The sequence below is a fragment of the Pelophylax lessonae genome, assembly GCF_965119305.1.
Source record: "Pelophylax lessonae genome assembly, chromosome: 10".
Classification (NCBI taxonomy): Eukaryota; Metazoa; Chordata; class Amphibia; order Anura; family Ranidae; genus Pelophylax; species Pelophylax lessonae.
The window spans coordinates 241,595,673-241,614,267 of NC_138777.1; the positions used below are offsets into that span (position 1 = coordinate 241,595,673).

Consider the following 18,595-nt stretch of genomic DNA (forward strand, 5'->3'; position numbering starts at 1 on the left):
TGGGGGAAATAGATTGGTCAGGATGGACTTTCCCAGCCAATCACGGTCTAGTGTCAGTACTCAGTAGGTACTCAAAGTCCGGAATTTTCCTCTGCCTGTATCATCGGTTAGTAAACGTTCTTCTCTTTTATTTGAATTTGAAGAACCGATTGAATTCTAACCTTCCTCCAAACATCCGATCTCTTCTGAGGTCCCAAGGGATCAACAAAACTCAAATCCCATCTCTTCAATCTGGGAGGTTTTGGTGGTCAGCCGTTCATTCTTCAGGATAATTTATCATTCTATGCCAGAACCCGAAGGCACAACTGCAGATTACAACGTATCTAAAGCCCGGATCATCCCCTCACTTCCTCTCTGGTGGAACCATTGCCAGCATGACTGTATGTTTTGCCTTAAGTGCCGGTTCACATTGGTGCGATGCGGGAAATCTGCGAATCAACCGCCGATTCCCGCATCGCACCCGACTCGCAGGCAGATCACTCCGCCATATGCGAATCCCTGGGAGTGTCAATACAAAGACCCCCAGATTAATTTGCATATCGCAGTGCGGACTGTCAGTTCAGACATGAATCGGATCACATAAGTGTGAACACCCATGCTGGTGCAGACCAATTCTGGTGCAGACCAAAAAAGGGTCCTGTGTGACTTTGGTCCGAATGCGATGCAAATTCAGCCATGCAATCTGTACAATCTGTACGACTGAATTCACCTCGCACATCGCATGCAATGTCTGTCATCGCATACGTGTGAACCGGCACTCAGTTCTAATTTGAGTTGCAGTTGAACTAGTGATGGGATGAAATCAGAACATAAAGATAGATTTTTATGGTACAGAGATGAGAGCCTGGGACGGTCCCTGGACTCCGGGACAGAAAATATTCACCAATAATCACCAATAATCCTTCACAGAGATCACTGAATTGTAAAAAGAAAAAACAATATCTGGTGGTTCTGAACGTTTGGAGAATTGGCAGTTGGCTTGTCGGAGTGAGAACTTCCATTTCTCTGCCAGCTCCGGGTATGCGCTAAAATGAACAAAATGTCATCCAATGACCAAATTATCCCAAAGAAGGCGGAGCCTGGGTCAGACATTCTAACATCTCACTGGAAGAAGGCCGGAGGCGGGTCAGACATTCTGACATCTCACTGGAAGAAGGCCGGAGGCGGGTCAGACATTCTGACATCTCACTGGAAGAAAGCAGGAGGCGGGTCAGCCATTCTGACATCTCACTGGAAGAAAGCAGGAGGCGGGTCAGCCATTCTGACATCTCACTGGAAGAAGGCCGGAGGCGGGTCAGACATTCTGACCTCTCACTGGAAGAAGACAGGAGGCGGGTCAGACATTCTGACATCTCACTGGAAGAAGGCCGGAGGCGGGTCAGACATTCTGACCTCTCACTGGAAGAAGACAGGAGGCGGGTCAGACATTCTGACATCTCACTGGAAGAAAGCAGGAGGCGGGTCAGACATTCTGACATCTCACTGGAAGAAGGTGGAGCCGGGTCAGACATTCTGACATCTCACTGAAAGAAGGCCGGAGGCGGGTCAGACATTCTGACATCTCACTGGAAGAAGGCAGGAGGCGGGTCAGACATTCTGACATCTCACTGGAAGAAGGCCGGAGGCGGGTCAGACATTCTGACATCTCACTGGAAGAAAGCAGGAGGCGGGTCAGCCATTCTGACATCTCACTGGAAGAAGGCCGGAGGCGGGTCAGACATTCTGACATCTCACTGGAAGAAGGCCGGAGGCGGGTCAGACATTCTGACATCTCACTGGAAGAAGACAGGAGGCGGGTCAGACATTCTGACATCTCACTGGAAGAAGACAGGAGGCGGGTCAGACATTCTGACATCTCACTGGAAGAAGGCCGGAGGCGGGTCAGACATTCTGACATCTCACTGGAAGAAGGCAGGAGGCGGGTCAGCCATTCTGACATCTCACTGGAAGAAGGCCGGAGGCGGGTCAGACATTCTGACATCTCACTGGAAGAAGGCCGGAGGCGGGTCAGACATTCTGACATCTCACTGGAAGAAGGCCGGAGGCGGGTCAGACATTCTGACATCTCACTGGAAGAAAGCAGGAGGCGGGTCAGCCATTCTGACATCTCACTGGAAGAAGGCCGGAGGCGGGTCAGACATTCTGACATCTCACTGGAAGAAAGCAGGAGGCGGGTCAGCCATTCTGACATCTCACTGGAAGAAGGCCGGAGGCGGGTCAGACATTCTGACCTCTCACTGGAAGAAGACAGGAGGCGGGTCAGACATTCTGACATCTCACTGGAAGAAGGCCGGAGGCGGGTCAGACATTCTGACCTCTCACTGGAAGAAGACAGGAGGCGGGTCAGACATTCTGACATCTCACTGGAAGAAGGCCGGAGGCGGGTCAGACATTCTGACATCTCACTGGAAGAAAGCAGGAGGCGGGTCAGCCATTCTGACATCTCACTGGAAGAAGGCCGGAGGCGGGTCAGACATTCTGACATCCCACTGGAAGAAAGCAGGAGGCGGGTCAGCCATTCTGACATCTCACTGGAAGAAGGCCGGAGGCGGGTCAGCCATTCTGACATCTCACTGGAAGAAGGCCGGAGGCGGGTCAGACATTCTGACATCTCACTGGAAGAAGGCCGGAGGCGGGTCAGCCATTCTGACCTCTCACTGGAAGAAGGCCGGAGGCGGGTCAGACATTCTGACATCTCACTGGAAGAAGGCCGGAGGCGGGTCAGACATTCTGACATCTCACTGGAAGAAAGCAGGAGGCGGGTCAGCCATTCTGACATCTCACTGGAAGAAGACAGGAGGCGGATCAGACATTCTGACATCTCACTGGAAGAAGGCCGGAGGCGGGTCAGACATTCTGACATCTCACTGGAAGAAAGCAGGAGGCGGGTCAGCCATTCTGACATCTCACTGGAAGAAGACAGGAGGCGGATCAGACATTCTGACATCTCACTGGAAGAAGGCCGGAGGCGGGTCAGACATTCTGACATCTCACTGGAAGAAGACAGGAGGCGGATCAGACATTCTGACATCTCACTGGAAGAAGACAGGAGGCGGATCAGACATTCTGACATCTCACTGGAAGAAGACAGGAGGCGGGTCAGACATTCTGACATCTCACTGGAAGAAGGCCGGAGGCGGGTCAGACATTCTGACATCTCACTGGAAGAAGGCAGGAGGCGGGTCAGACATTCTGACATCTCACTGGAAGAAGGCAGGAGGCGGGTCAGACATTCTGACATCTCACTGGAAGAAGGCCGGAGGCGGGTCAGACATTCTGACATCTCACTGGAAGAAGGCAGGAGGCGGGTCAGACATTCTGACATCTCACTGGAAGAAGGCAGGAGGCGGGTCAGACATTCTGACATCTCACTGGAAGAAGGCAGGAGGCGGGTCAGACATTCTGACATCTCACTGGAAGAAGGCCGGAGGCGGGTCAGACATTCTGACATCTCACTGGAAGAAGGCAGGAGGCGGGTCAGACATTCTGACATCTCACTGGAAGAAGGCAGGAGGCGGGTCAGACATTCTGACATCTCACTGGAAGAAGGCCGGAGGCGGGTCAGACATTCTGACATCTCACTGGAAGAAGGCAGGAGGCGGGTCAGACATGATACATGGACTACTCTGCATGGTCCTAATAAACTGGATGAGGGGCCTAGTGGAAACCAATGCGGGGCGCACAGTGCTATTATTCCATCACTGCTGATACCCCAGGCCTAATGATGCTTATTCTGTAATAAACTTTATCTCAGTGGATCTTCTGCACAATTGGAGGCCCAATATAAAGTCCCTATATAAAGTCACAATATACAGGGATGTCATTCATCCACAGAAAACACAACTTCAAAAGAATAAATGTAACTACAAACCTGATTCCAAAAAAGTTGGGACGCTGTACAAATTGTGAATAAAAACAGAATGTAATGATGTGGAAATTTCAAATTTCAATATTTTAGTTGGAATACAACATAGATGAGATATCAAATGTTTAAACTGAGAAAATTTATAATTTTAAGGGGAAAATAAATTGATTTTAAATTTTATGGCATCAACACATCACAAAAAAGTTGGGACAAGGCGGCCATGTTTAGCACTGTGTGGCCTCCCCTCTTCTTTTAATAACAGTCTGCAAATGTCTGGGCACTGCGGAGAAGTTGCTGAAGTTTAGGAATAGGAATGTTGTCCCATTCTTGTCTAATCCAGGTTTTTAGTTGCTCAACTGTCTTAGGTCTTCTTTGTCACATCTTCCTCTTTATGATGCGCCAAATGTTTTCTATGGGTGAAAGGTCTGGACTGCAGGCTGGCCATTTCAGTACCCGGATCCTTCTTCTACGCAGCCATGATGCTGTAATTGATGCAGTATGTGGTCTGGCATTGTCATGTTGGTCTTCCCTGAAAGAGACGACGTCTGGATGGAAGCATATGTTGTTCTAGAACTTGGATCTACCTTTCAGCATTGATGGTGCCTTTCCAGATGTGTGAGCTGCCCATGCCACACGCACTCATGTAACCCCCATACCATCAGAAATGCCGGCTTCTGAACTGAGCGCTAAGAACAACTTGGGTTGTCCTTGTCCTCTTTAGTCCGGATGACATGGCGTCCCAGTTTTCCAAAAAGAACTTCAAATTTTGATTGGTCTGACCACAGAACAGTTTTCCACTTTGCCACAGACCATTATAAATGAGACTTGGCCCAGAGAAAATGCCTGCGCTTCTGGATCATGTTTAGATTTGGCTTCTTTTTTGGCCTATAGAATTTTAGCCGGCAACGGTGAATGGCACGGTGGATTGTGTTCACCGACAATGTTTTCTGGAAGTATTCCTGAGCCCATGTTGTGATTTCCATTACAGTATCATTCCTGTATGTGATGCAGTGCCGTCTAAGGGCCCGAAGATCACCGCCATCCAGTATGGTTTTCCGGCCTTGACCCTTACACACAGAGATTGTTCCAGATTCTCTGAATCTTTGGATGATATTATGCACTGTAGATGATAGATGATATGTACTGTAGATGATGAGAACTCCAAACTCCTTGCAATTTTTCTCTGAGAAACTCCTTTCTGATATTGCTCCACTATTCCCCCCCCCCCCAGCATTGGGGGAATTGGTGATCCTCTGCCCATCCTGACTTCTGAGAGACACGCCCACTCTGAGAGACACGCCCACTCTGAGAGGCTCTTTTTATACCCAATCATGTTGCCAATTGACCGAATAAGTTTCAAATTGATCCTCTAGCTGTTCCTTATACGCAGTGCTTTAAGTGGCCCAAAAGAGGTGCCGGTACTCTATTATAGCCTATACATTTTTTCGCCCCCACCCCACATCAGGGTCCCCACAGAGCACCCCCCTCCCCCCCCTAGCCTGGGCTGGGACTCCAGAGCAGGGGGACTCACTGGTGGGAAATATTCTTGGGGGGGCAATTGAGGGCGCAGATGTCCAAAATGAGCGTACTGGTACGCTGAGGCGCACGGAGAGGTGGCGGTATGCTCAAGAGTCATATTTGGAAGTGGCGGTACTGAGTACCAGTGCATACCGGCCCACTTAAAGCACTGCTTATACGTACATTTAACTTTTCCGGCCTCTTATTGCTACCTGTCCCAACTTTTTTGGAATGTGTAGCTCCAAAATGAGCCGATATTTGGCTGACATTTCAAAATGTCTCACTTTCATCATTTGTTATGTTATCTATATTATATCGTGAATAACATAGAAGTTTATGAGATTTGTAAATTAGTCCATTCCTTTTTTGCTCACAATTTTTACGGTGTCCCAACTTTTTTTTGGAATTGGGTTTGTAAGTTTCCAGGACAGGCACTGCTTGGCCACCCTGAGGAGGGAGCCCCTCGGCCCACGATGGGCCCGGGATGACGTCTCTCTTTGCAGACTATAGACAGACCCTGGAAATCTCCCACAATACCTTCAGATCTCCTAAAAGTGAAACTATCCCAGATTATGATGAATGACCGTCTCTCAGACATTCTGCATGAGAAGAGATCTCTAAGAAGACACAGGATCCTCGGATCAGACACGGGATCCTCGGATCAGACACAGGGTCCTCGGATCAGACATGGGATCCTTGAATCAGACACGGGGTCCTCGGATCAGACACGGGGTCCTCAGATCAGGCACGGGATCAGGCACAGGATCCTCGGATCAGACACGGGATCCTCGGATCAGACACAGGATCAGACACGAGGTCCTCGGATCAGACACATGGGATCCTCAGATCAGACACAGGGTCCTCGGATCAGACACGGGATCCTCGGATCAGACACAGGGTCCTCGGATCAGACACGGGATCCTCGGATCAGACACAGGGTCTTCAGATCAGACACGGGATCCTCGGATCAGACACGGGATCAGACACGGGATCCTCGGATCAGACACGGGGTCCTCGGATCAGACACGGGGTCCTCGGATCAGACACAGGGTCCTCGGATCAGACACGGGATCAGACACAGGGTCCTCGGATCAGACACGGGATCATTGATCAGATATCTGATGGGACTATGGGGAATCTTGATGGGATGATGGAGGGGCTCGCTGGAACCACCTACTCCACATTTCATATTTCCTTTCCTGTTCTTTCGTACTTCTTTCCTTCTTCTCCTTTACTTTCAGCTCTCCAATCAGACAGGAAGGGCTGCTGATTGGCCGCTCTGGGTTGATCATCCCCTGATGGAGGGGACAGACCATTGGTTTGAGAATCGCACCCTTTACCTGTTCTCAGAGATAGGAGGGTCACCCACCCCCCCCAAGGAGGGTCACCCGCCCCCCGATTCTCATGAATTTTGTGTGACTAAAACTCAGGAAAAGGATTTCTTTGTGTTTTATTGGATTGCAGCATTTTTGTGCTGATAATGTTTCTTGCGGAGCTCCTTACCTCATTATTTTATATCTGCCCGGGGTTACGCTGTGACGGCGGAGCGGTGCGCGCCGCGGCTGCGTTCCGCCATTGCTGTATATAGATTTATTATAATACAAAGATGTTTATTAGTGAATTTTATCAGCGTGAATAATGGAGAGAATGACAGAATTAGTGAATGTCTGGAGAATGACGGTAATGGCGGTTTCCTCTAATAAACGCTCGGCCTCCACATTCTCCGCCATTAGTCACAGATTCGCAGATTCTCCGTCCTCTTTGAAGATAATCTCACAGAGAGATTTATGAGCTATTTTTATTATTCCGGTTATTTGCGTTCTTTCCGTCTTTCATGAGCGCAATAAAACGCATTTATAAATAAAGTTTTTTCTGGTTTATTTGTAGAATGGCGATTTATAGGAGAGAATGCGACACAAGATCCAACAAAACCGCTTTTATTTTTTTCTCGTAAGAAGTTTAGAAACTTTCATGAAAATCTCGCACGCGGCAACCGCTAAACCCGACATTTACGTGAAAAAAATATTCCAGACAAGGATTGGTGGGGGAGGGGGTGGGGGTATCTATTGGATAGTTCTACAGATTTTCATTGTAGGACGTGTGAAAAAGCTTTCCTACTTCTCAGTCAGAGGGAGGACCTGGGGCAGCCGCCATGACACCCCAGAGGGAGGGCCTGGAGCAGCTGCCATGACACCCCAGAGGGAGGGCCTGGGACAGCCGCCAAGACACCCCAGAGGGAGGGCCTGGAGCAGCCGCCAAGACACCCCAGAGGGAGGGCCTGGAGCAGCCGCCATGACACCCCAGAGGGAGGGCCTGGGACAGCCGCCATGACACCCCAGAGGGAGGGCCTGGGACAGCCGCCATGACACCCCAGAGGGAGGGCCTGGGACAACCGCCATGACACCCCAGAGTGAGGGCCTGGGGCAGCAGCCATGACACCCCAGAGGGAGGGCCTGGAGCAGCCGCCATGACACCCCAGAGGGAGGGCCTGGAGCAGCCGCCATGACACCCCAGAGGGAGGGCCTGGGACAGCCGCCATGACACCCCAGAGTGAGGGCCTGGGGCAGCAGCTATGACACCCCAGAGGGAGGGCCTTGGACAGCCACCATGACACCCCAGAGGGAGGGCCTGGGACAACCGCCATGACACCCCAGAGGGAGGGCCTTGGGCAGCCGCCATGACACCCCAGAGGGAGGGCCTGGGACAGCCGCCATGACACCCCAGAGGGAGGGCCTGGGACAGCCGCCATGACACCCCAGAGGGAGGGCCTGGGACAACCGCCATGACACCCCAGAGGGAGGGCCTGGGGCAGCAGCCATGACACCCCAGAGGGAGGGCCTGGGGCAGCAGCCATGACACCCCAGACGGAGGGCTATGGACAGCCGCCATGACACCCCAGAGGGAGGGCCTGGGGCAGCAGCTATGACACCCCAGAGGGAGGGCCTGGGGCAGCAGCTATGACACCCCAGAGGGAGGGCCTGGGACAGCCGCCATGACACCCCAGAGGGAGGGCCTGGGGCAGCAGCCATGACACCCCAGAGGGAGGGCCTGGGGCAGCCGCCATGACACCCCAGAGTGAGAGGTGCAGAGATGCGGAGCTCACCTTCATTATCACACACAGTCAGAATATACAAATTTCATTGAACACCCAAAAGACGCAGAACATGCGCAGGGGGCTGAGCTGGCATTGAGGACACATCATCATCATCATTTCTCTAAGCAATGGGGTCACTTACCTCGCCCAGAGCGCTGCAGGGGAGAAGAGGTCCTGGATGAACGGAGTTTGGTAGCCGTACAGACAGATCAGGTGACCTCCAGCGAAAAAGCCAACCATGACACTCAGCGTGTTCAGTCCAATCTGGCTGATGGGGAGGTGACACGCCCACCACGTGCAAAAGCCAATGAAAACCAAGTAGTAGACGGCAGAGAAGGCGGAGGGGACGGTGATTCCTGGATAAAGTAAAGTGATAAATACAAAGCAGTCAGCGAGAATTCACCCCAAACCTCATCTCTAGAAAAGGAATTTACAATCGCTCTGTAATGGGAAGACACCGGCGGCAAATCGCAACTCCATCACTGGCCAAACCGACTCTGAAAATACTGACCATTGGGAACGTATGATTGGATGAGAGGAGGAAACCGAAACCTACAAACTCATGTGGACAGCGCGGTCCCAGCTCAGATACTCCTCCGAGTCTGACCCATTCATCTCTTCCAAAGTGTGAAATCTTATTGGCTCCGGACAACCTCCCACCGGCTCCAGACAACCTCCCACCGGCTCCAGATAACTTCCCACCGGCTCCAGATAACCTCCCACTGGCTCCAGACAACCTCCCACTGGCTCCAGACAACCTCCCACCGGCTCCAGATAACCTCCCACTGGCTCCAGACAACCTCCCACCGGCTCCAGACAACCTCCCACTGGCTCCAGACAACCTCCCACCGGCTCCAGACAACCTCCCACTGGCTCCAGATAACCTCCCACTGGCTCCAGACAACCTCCCACCGGCTCCAGACAACCTCCCACTGGCTCCAGATAACCTCCCACTGGCTCCAGACAACCTCCCACCGGCTCCAGACAACCTCCCACTGGCTCCAGACAACCTCCCACTGGCTCCAGACAACCTCCCACCGGCTCCAGATAACCTCCCACTGGCTCCAGACAACCTCCCACCGGCTCCAGACAACCTCCCACTGGCTCCAGATAACCTCCCACTGGCTCCAGACAACCTCCCACCGGCTCCAGACAACCTCCCACTGGCTCCAGATAACCTCCCACTGGCTCCAGACAACCTCCCACCGGCTCCAGACAACCTCCCACTGGCTCCAGACAACCTCCCACCGGCTCCAGATAACTTCCCACCGGCTCCAGATAACTTCCCACCGGCTCCAGACAACCTCCCACTGGCTGCGGATAACCTCCCACTGGCTCCAGACAACTTCCCACCGGCTCCAGACAACCTCCCACCGGCTCCAGATAACTTCCCACCGGCTCCAGATAACCTCCCACCGGCTCCAGACAACCTCCCACCGGCTCCAGATAACTTCCCACCGGCTCCAGATAACCTCCCACCGGCTCCAGACAACCTCCCACTGGCTGCGGATAACCTCCCACTGGCTCCAGATAACCTCCCACCGGCTCCAGATAACCTCCCACCGGCTCCAGATAACCTCCCACTGCCCCCCCCCATTAATTCTTCTTCTTCTCCCCCTTTTCTTTCCTATCGCCTCCTTCCTAATTTTCTCCTTATATCCTGGCTAAAGGCTTCCCCATATTACATACAAGACCCTATTTTACGTTATGTAGGATCGGCCGACCGGCCCCTTAGATTTTATTTTTATTTTAAATTCCTTTTTCTGGTCAATTGACGGATATCTGATATCCTTCGTTATAAACCACCGGAAAAGGTTTTCATAGTAACCCTTCTATCCATGCTTTGCTACGGTTATGTGAGGATATCTTTCAGTTTGCCTCAAAGTTCGGCATTTTTTCGGCCTTTTGGTGGGCGGTCTTGGTGGCGAAAGGCGGCATATGTGCGTACAAATTGCAAACACAGTTGTGAAGAGAGCAGGTGCCCCCCCTCCCCCCACACACTCACCGGCAGCTAGGTGCCCCCCACCTTAGATAATAATAATCACCCCCCCCCCCCGACGTCTCCTCATACGCCTGGCCTCAATTCATTTCTATGGGTGAGCTGTGGCCTCCATTGGTCCCCTAGGACTGCGGCTTCTCCATAGGAATGAAGAAGGTCCATAAAGAAGTATGAAGAGGTAAGTATGATCAGGGATGAAGGAAGGTAAATACAGAGCATCCGGAAAGTTCTCACAGCGCTTCACTCCTCCCACATTTTATGTCACAGTCTTATTCCAACATGGATTCCATTCATTATTTTCCTCCAAATTCTACAAAGCCCTCCCCCATAATGACAACGTGAGAGAAGTTTGTATGAAATCTTTGCAAATTTTGAAAAAATCCCATGTACATAAGTATTCACACCCTTTCCCATGTACATAAGTATTCACCCCCTTTGCCATGTACATAAGTATTCACTCCCTTTACCATGTACCTAAGTATTCACCCCCTCGGCCATGACACTTAGAATTGGGCTCAGGTGCCTCCTGTTTCCACTGATCATCCTTGAGATGTTTCTACAACTTGATTGGAGTCCACCTGTGGTAAAGTCAGTTGATTGGACATGATTTGGAAAGGTACACACCTGTCTATATAAGGTCCCACAGGTAACAGTGCATGTCAGAGCACAAACCAAGCCATGGAATCCAAGGAATGGTCTGCAGACCTCGGAGACAGGATTGTATGGAGGCACAGATCGGGGGAAGGGTACAGAAACATTTCTGCAGCATTGAAGGTCCCAATGAGCACAGTGGCCTCCATCATCTGTAAATGGGAGAAGTTTGGAACCCCCAGGACTCTTCCTAGAGCGGACCGCCTGGCCAAACTGAGTGATCGGGGGAGGGGGACCTTAGTCAGGGAGGTGACCAAGAACCCGATGGTCACTCTGACAGAGCTCCAGCATTTCTCTGTGGAGAGAGGAGAACCTTCCAGAAGAACAACCATCTCTGCAGCACTCCACCAATCAGGTCTGTATGGGTGTGGCCAGACGGAAGCCACTCCTCAGTAAAAGTCACATGACAGCCCGCCTGGAGTTTACCAAAAGACACCTGAAGGACTCTCAGACCATGAGAAACAAAATTCTCTGCTCTGATGAAACAAAGATTGAACTCTTTGGCCTGAATGGCAAGCGTCATGTCTGGAGGAAACCAGGCACCGCCCATCACCTGGCCAATACCATCCCTACTGTGAAGCATGGTGGTGGCAGCATCATGCTGGGGGGAGGAACTGGGAGACTAGTCAGGATGGAGGGAAAGATGAATGCAGCAATGTACAGAGACATCCTTGATGAAAACCTCCTCCAGAGCGCTCTGAACCTCAGACTGGGGCGAAGGTTCTTCCAACAGGACAACGACCCTAAGCACACAGCCAAGATAACAAAGGAGCGGCTACGGAACAACTCTGTGAATGTCCCTGAGTGGCCCAGCCAGAGCCCAGACTTCAACCCGATTGGACATCTCTGGAGAGATCTGAAAATGGCTGTGCACCGACCCTCCCCCATCGAACCTGATGGAGCTTGAGAGGTCCCGCAAAGAAGAATGGGAGAAACTTCCCAAAAATAGGAGTGCCAAGCTTGTAGCATCATACTCAGAAATACTGGAGGCTGGAATTGGTGCCAAAGGAGCTTCACCAAAGGGGGTGAATACTTATGTACATGGCAAAGGGGGTGAATACTTATGTACATGGCAAAGGGGGTGAATACTTATGTACATGGCAAAGGGGGTGAATACTTATGTACATGGCAAAGGGGGTGAATACTTATGTACATGGCAAAGGGGGTGAATACTTATGTACATGGGATTTCACACAATCTTCTCTCACGTTGTCATTATGGGGGAGGGGTTTGTAGAATTTGGAGGAAAATAATGAATGGAATCCATGTTGGCTGTAATATAAAATGTGGAAGAAGTGAAGCTCTGTGAGAACTTTCCGGATTCTCTGTATGATCAGGGATAAAGTTACAGTATCTGACAAAAGTAAGTACACCCCTCACATTCTATCTTTTCATGTGACAACACTGAAGAAATGAGACTTTGCTACAATGTAAAGTAGTGAGTGTACAGCTTGTATAACAGTGTAAATTTACTGTCCCCTCAAAATAACTCAACACACAGCCATTAATGTCTAAACCACTGGCAACAAAAGTAAGTACACCCCTAAGTGACAATCTCCAAATTGGGCCCAGTTAGCCATTTTCCCTCCCCGGTGTCATGTGACTCATTAGTGTTAGGTGTGGTCTCAGGTGTGAACAGAGGCTCTAACACTTCCTTAATATTTAAAGTGTTTCCATTGGGGAGATCCTCACTTCCTGTTTCAATGAAATAATAAAGAGACCCAGACAGCAATCAAACATCTGACAGAGGTTCTAACCCCCCCCCCCTTTCTACCCTAAACCTGTCCCAACATCCCAAGGACCACACATATGAATGGCAGAAAAGAGGTCTCCAGCATGTTCTGAGCCCCCTCCTTCCCCCACCCATGGGGCCCCTTTAGGCTTTGGCCCCTGAGTAGCAGCACAGATTGCTTTAGCTTCCTGCCCATCCCCCGAGGAACAGATAAAACCTTCATAAATTCCTAAGGAGGATAAAACAACAGAAAATAATTGTAGACCCCCAGCTCAGGAAACGGCCCCCCTCTCTGTATACGGAAAGTGCCGAGTAAACTGCCGGCAGGGTGTAAATTCCAGCAGGAAATATCGGACATGACGGTCCATTACCTGCCAATGCCAGGAGGAGAAGAGCCAGGCATTTCCCCACAGCCTCCAGCAGTTTGTGAGCGGCCTCCTTAATTCGTGAAGCCAGGACCCCGTCATGTGAAGAGACCTTCGCATCCTCATCATCCTCCTCCTCCTCCTCATTCCCAGCCCCCGTCTTCCTCGGCTCTTCTTCTTCCTATAGAAAGGAATGAATGGCGGGATTAAACTTGTGAAAGTCTACTTTCTATAACAGCGATGGACGTCAGGTCCTGGGACCACCCAACTGATTACAGCATTCCTGCATGGACAGCGTTGTCACCAGAGACCCTCATTGGACAGCGTTGTCACCAGAGACCCTCATTGGACAGCGTTGTCACCAGAGACCCTCATTGGACAGCGTTGTCACCAGAGACCCTCATTGGACAGCGTTGTCACCAGAGACCCTCATTGGACAGCGTTGTCACCAGAGACCCTCATTGGACAGCGGCTCCCCTGTAAACATTTCTATATAAAGGAAAAGGAATTGGCAGCACTCCAGGTTGAGTCAAAATCCAGATTTATTGACTGGACATCCAAATAATGACAATCGTGATTAAGCACACAACCAGCCTGCACGGCCGCCGAAGGCCCAATCAAAGCTGCATTCGGCTCTGATCCGGTCTCCGTGTAAAAACCCGGAAGTGATGTCATGAGTGACATCACTTCCGGGTACTTGGTGCCAGATTCAAAAAAATGACAGCATTCAAAACAGACAAACTTGGCGTTTTGAATGCTTTTAAGTGCAGAGGAGGGGTTTGGGGTCTTTTAGACCCCCCGATCCCTCCACAACAGTACCTGTCAAATATAAAAAAAAAAAAAAAAAAAATGTTTTTAAATGTACGAAAATATCGCCCAATATCGGCCGATACGCGATGACCAAAATATCAGTATTGGTATCGGCAATGAAAAAACGATATCGGTCGATCATTAATTAGAAGGCCGCCCCCTTCCCAAAATTCTGATCCCATGATCATACAAAATTCCCATCTATATGAATGCAGAATGGGAGGAGCCTTTGGGATTGGCTCCATACACAGAACTGTGACAATCCGATTTATTGGGATACAATTCCAATATACGGGAGCTGCTCAGAAAATTGGAATCTCATCAAAACGTGAATTCATTTCAGTAATTCAATTCAGAAAGGTAAACTCCTATATTTTCTATAGATGTCACACAGAGTTACACCCCTTTCACACGGCTTTCCGATCCGGTCCGTTTTTCAGGCGGATCGGATCGGATGCTCCATGTACCTTCTAGAGCTCTTCATGCTTCCCTCTGCTGACCAGCTTTATGTAGATGCTGATTTCATTTTCCAGCAGGACTTGGCACCGCCCACACTGCCAAATCTACCAATACCTGGGGGTCACATGATCATGGGATCACTGTGCTTGATTGGCCAGCAAACTTGTCTGACCTAAATCCCATAGAGAATCTGTGGGGGATTGTCAGGAGGAAGATGAGAGACACCAGATCTAACAATGCAGAGGAGATGAAGGCCGCTATCAAAGCAACCTGAGCTTCCATAACACCTCAGCAGTGCCACAGGCTGATCCCCTCCATGCCACGCCTCTATGCCACACCTCCATGCCCCGCCTCCATGCCCCGCCGCATTGATAGAGTAATTCATGCAAAAGGAGCCCCGACCAAGTACTGAGTGCATCCTATACTGTACATGGACAGACTCCTCCCCCTATACTGTACATGGACAGACTCCTCCCCCTATACTGTACATGGACAGACTTCTCATCCTATACTGTACATGGACAGACTTCTCATCCTATACTGTACATGGACAGACTTCTCCCCCTATACTGTACATGGACAGACTTCTCATCCTATACTGTACATGGACAGACTTCTCCTCCTATACTGTACATGGACAGACTTCTCCTCCTATACTGTACATGGACAGACTTCTCCTCCTATACTGTACATGGACAGACTTCTCCTCCTATACTGTACATGGACAGACTTCTCATCCTATACTGTACATGGACAGACTTCTCCTATACAGTACATGGACAGACTTCTCCCCCTATACTGTACATGGACAGACTTCTCATCCTATACTGTACATGGACAGACTTCTCCTCCTATACTGTACATGGACAGACTTCTCCTCCTATACTGTACATGGACAGACTTCCCATCCTATACTGTACATGGACAGACTTCCCATCCTATACTGTACATGGACAGACTTCTCCTCCTATACTGTACATGGACAGACTTCTCCTCCTATACTGTACATGGACAGACTTCTCCCCCTATACTGTACATGGACAGACTTCTCCCCCTATACTGTACATGGACAGACTTCTCATCCTATACTGTACATGGACAGACTTCTCCCCCTATACTGTACATGGACAGACTTCTCCCCCTATACTGTACATGGACAGACTTCTCATCCTATACTGTACATGGACAGACTTCTCATCCTATACTGTACATGGACAGACTTCTCATCCTATATACTGTACATGGACAGACTTCTCCTCCTATACTGTACATGGACAGACTTCTCCTCCTATACTGTACATGGACAGACTTCTCCCCCTATACTGTACATGGACAGACTTCTCCTCCTATACTGTACATGGACAGACTTCTCATCCTATACTGTACATGGACAGACTTCTCCTATACTGTACATGGACAGACTTCCCATCCTAAACTGTACATGGACAGACTTCTCCCCCTATACTGTACATGGACAGACTTCTCCTATACTGTACATGGACAGACTTCTCCCCCTATACTGTACATGGACAGACTTCCCATCCTATACTGTACATGGACAGACTTCTCACCCTATACTGTACATGGACAGACTTCTCCTCCTATACTGTACATGGACAGACTTCTCCCCCTATACTGTACATGGACAGACTTCTCATCCTATACTGTACATGGACAGACTTCTCCTCCTATACTGTACATGGACAGACTTCTCCCCCTATACTGTACATGGACAGACTTCTCCTATACTGTACATGGACAGACTTCTCATCCTATACTGTACATGGACAGACTTCTCCCCCTATACTGTACATGGACAGACTTCTCCTATACTGTACATGGACAGACTTCTCCCCCTATACTGTACATGGACAGACTTCTCCTATACTGTACATGGACAGACTTCTCATCCTATACTGTACATGGACAGACTTCTCCCCCTATACTGTACATGGACAGACTTCTCCCCCTATACTGTACATGGACAGACTTCTCCCCCTATACTGTACATGGACAGACTTCTCCTATACTGTACATGGACAGACTCCTCCTATACTGTACATGGACAGACTTCTCCTCCTATACTGTACATGGACAGACTTCTCCCCTATACTGTACATGGACAGACTTCTCACTAACACAACATTTCTCTATTATAAATCATTTTATTGGTCTTCTGTAATATTCAAATTTTCTGAGATGGTGAATGTTGGGGTGTCACTCGCTGGAAGCCAAAATTATCAAATCTCTCGCTCTGTGTGACATCTATAGGAAATATATACGAGTTCACCTTTATGATTGAATTAGTGAAATAAATTCCCTTTTTGATGATATTCTAATGTTATGAGATTCTCCTGTATATCCCCCTCCCCCCTGTATATATATCCCCCCCTGTATATCCCCCTCCCCCCTGTATATATCCCCCCCTGTATATATCCCCCCCGTATAAATCCCCCCCTGTATATATATCCCCCCCTGTATATATCCCCCCGTATAAATCCCCCCTGTATATATATCCCCCCCATATAAATCCCCCCCTGTATATATCCCCCCCTGTATATATCCCCCCCGTATAAATCCCCCCCCTGTATATCCCCCCCCCCTGTATATATATCCCCCCCGTATAAATCCCCCCTGTATATATGCCCCCCCTGTATATATCCCCCCCCTGTATATATCCCCCCCTGTATATATATCCCCCCCCTGTATATATCCCCCCGTTTAAATCCCCCCCTGTATATATGCCCCCCCTGTATATATCCCCCCCTGTATATATATCCCCCCCTGTATATATCCCCCCCGTATAAATCCCCCCCTGTATATATATCCCCCCCCCCTGTATAGTAACACATCAGACACTAAGAGATAAATGAAATAGAAATCCTCCATAATAATGAGAATCCCGATCGATGATTGCGCTGCCGGGGATTTTGGAGCGATTGTTGCAGAACATTCTCCTTACATTTCATTATTATTAGAAGCTCGGCTTCTTCTGTTCATTTAATAATGGAGCTCATGGAACAGGAAGTGATGTTGGCAGGAAGTAGGGGGGCGGGAACAAAGGGTTTGAACGTTGTCATGTGCTGAAGATGGAAGTTTCAGTTTTTGGAGGAGGTGAGGAAGGAAGGAGAAGTCTGGAAGATCCTCCATAACAGAGACTGCAGATAGGAACTTTGCCCGTCTCATGTAACTTCTGGTTTATTCATATTGCTAGGGAGGATAGATAGCTTGTGCATGTGTATATTGTATGCATACTTTGTAATACATTGTATATCTTCTATTGTATTCCTACAAGTGTAACAGTTTGTATGTACAGCATTTATGTTTAATAAAGTCTAATAATACACTACAGAGGTGATTGTGCTTCCTTGCTGTTACTGCAGATGAAGGACAGGTCCTGTGAGCGGGGGAGGGGTTAGAGCTCAGCGTTCAAGTAGGATGGAGATGGCGGCCAAGTCCTGTGAGAGGGGGAGGGGTTAGCGCTCAGTGTTCATGTAGGATGGAGATGACGGCTGGGCGGATCCTGTGAGCGGGGGAGGGGTTAGCGCTCAGTGTTCATGTAGGATGGAGATGGCGGCCGAGTCCTGTGAGCGGGGGAGGGGTTAACGCTCAGCATTCATGTAAGATGGAGATGATGGATGACGGCCGGGTCATGTGAGCGGGGGAAGGGTTGGAGCTCATCGTTCATGTAGGACGCACGGTTTCGCTCTGCGGGGGAGAAGGTGTGACCTCACGGTTCCGCTCTGCGGGGGAGAAGGTGTGACCTCACGGTTCCGCTCTGCAGGGGAGAAGGTGTTACCGCACGGTTCCGCTCTGCGGGGGAGAAGGTGTGACCTCACGGTTCCGCTCTGCAGGGGAGAAGGTGTTACCGCACGGTTCCGCTCTGCGGGGGAGAAGGTGTGACCTCACGGTTCCGCTCTGCGGGGGAGAAGGTGTGACCGCACGGTTCCGCTCTGCGGGGGAGAAGGTGTTACCGCACGGTTCCGCTCTGCGGGGGAGGTGAGACCTCCCAGTTCCGCTCTGCGGGGGAGGTGTGACCGCACGGTTCCGCTCTGCGGGGGAGAAGGTGTGACCGCACGGTTCCGCTCTGCTGGAAGGTGTG

The 18,595-nt window shown here is 50.1% G+C and overlaps 1 protein-coding gene across 1 annotated transcript in view; it reads right to left on the reverse strand.

Moving 5' to 3' along the window:
• Positions 1–18,595, reverse strand: part of PIEZO1 (piezo type mechanosensitive ion channel component 1 (Er blood group)) — a 214,513-nt gene that overhangs the window by 158,485 nt on the left and 37,433 nt on the right. Inside the window, exons 5-6 of the mRNA XM_082269696.1 lie at positions 13,231–13,405; positions 8,620–8,833 (exon numbers count right to left, since the gene is read on the reverse strand). Of these exons, the coding sequence (XP_082125822.1) occupies positions 8,620–8,833; positions 13,231–13,405 (389 nt within the window). The remainder of the gene's footprint in view (positions 1–8,619; positions 8,834–13,230; positions 13,406–18,595) is intronic.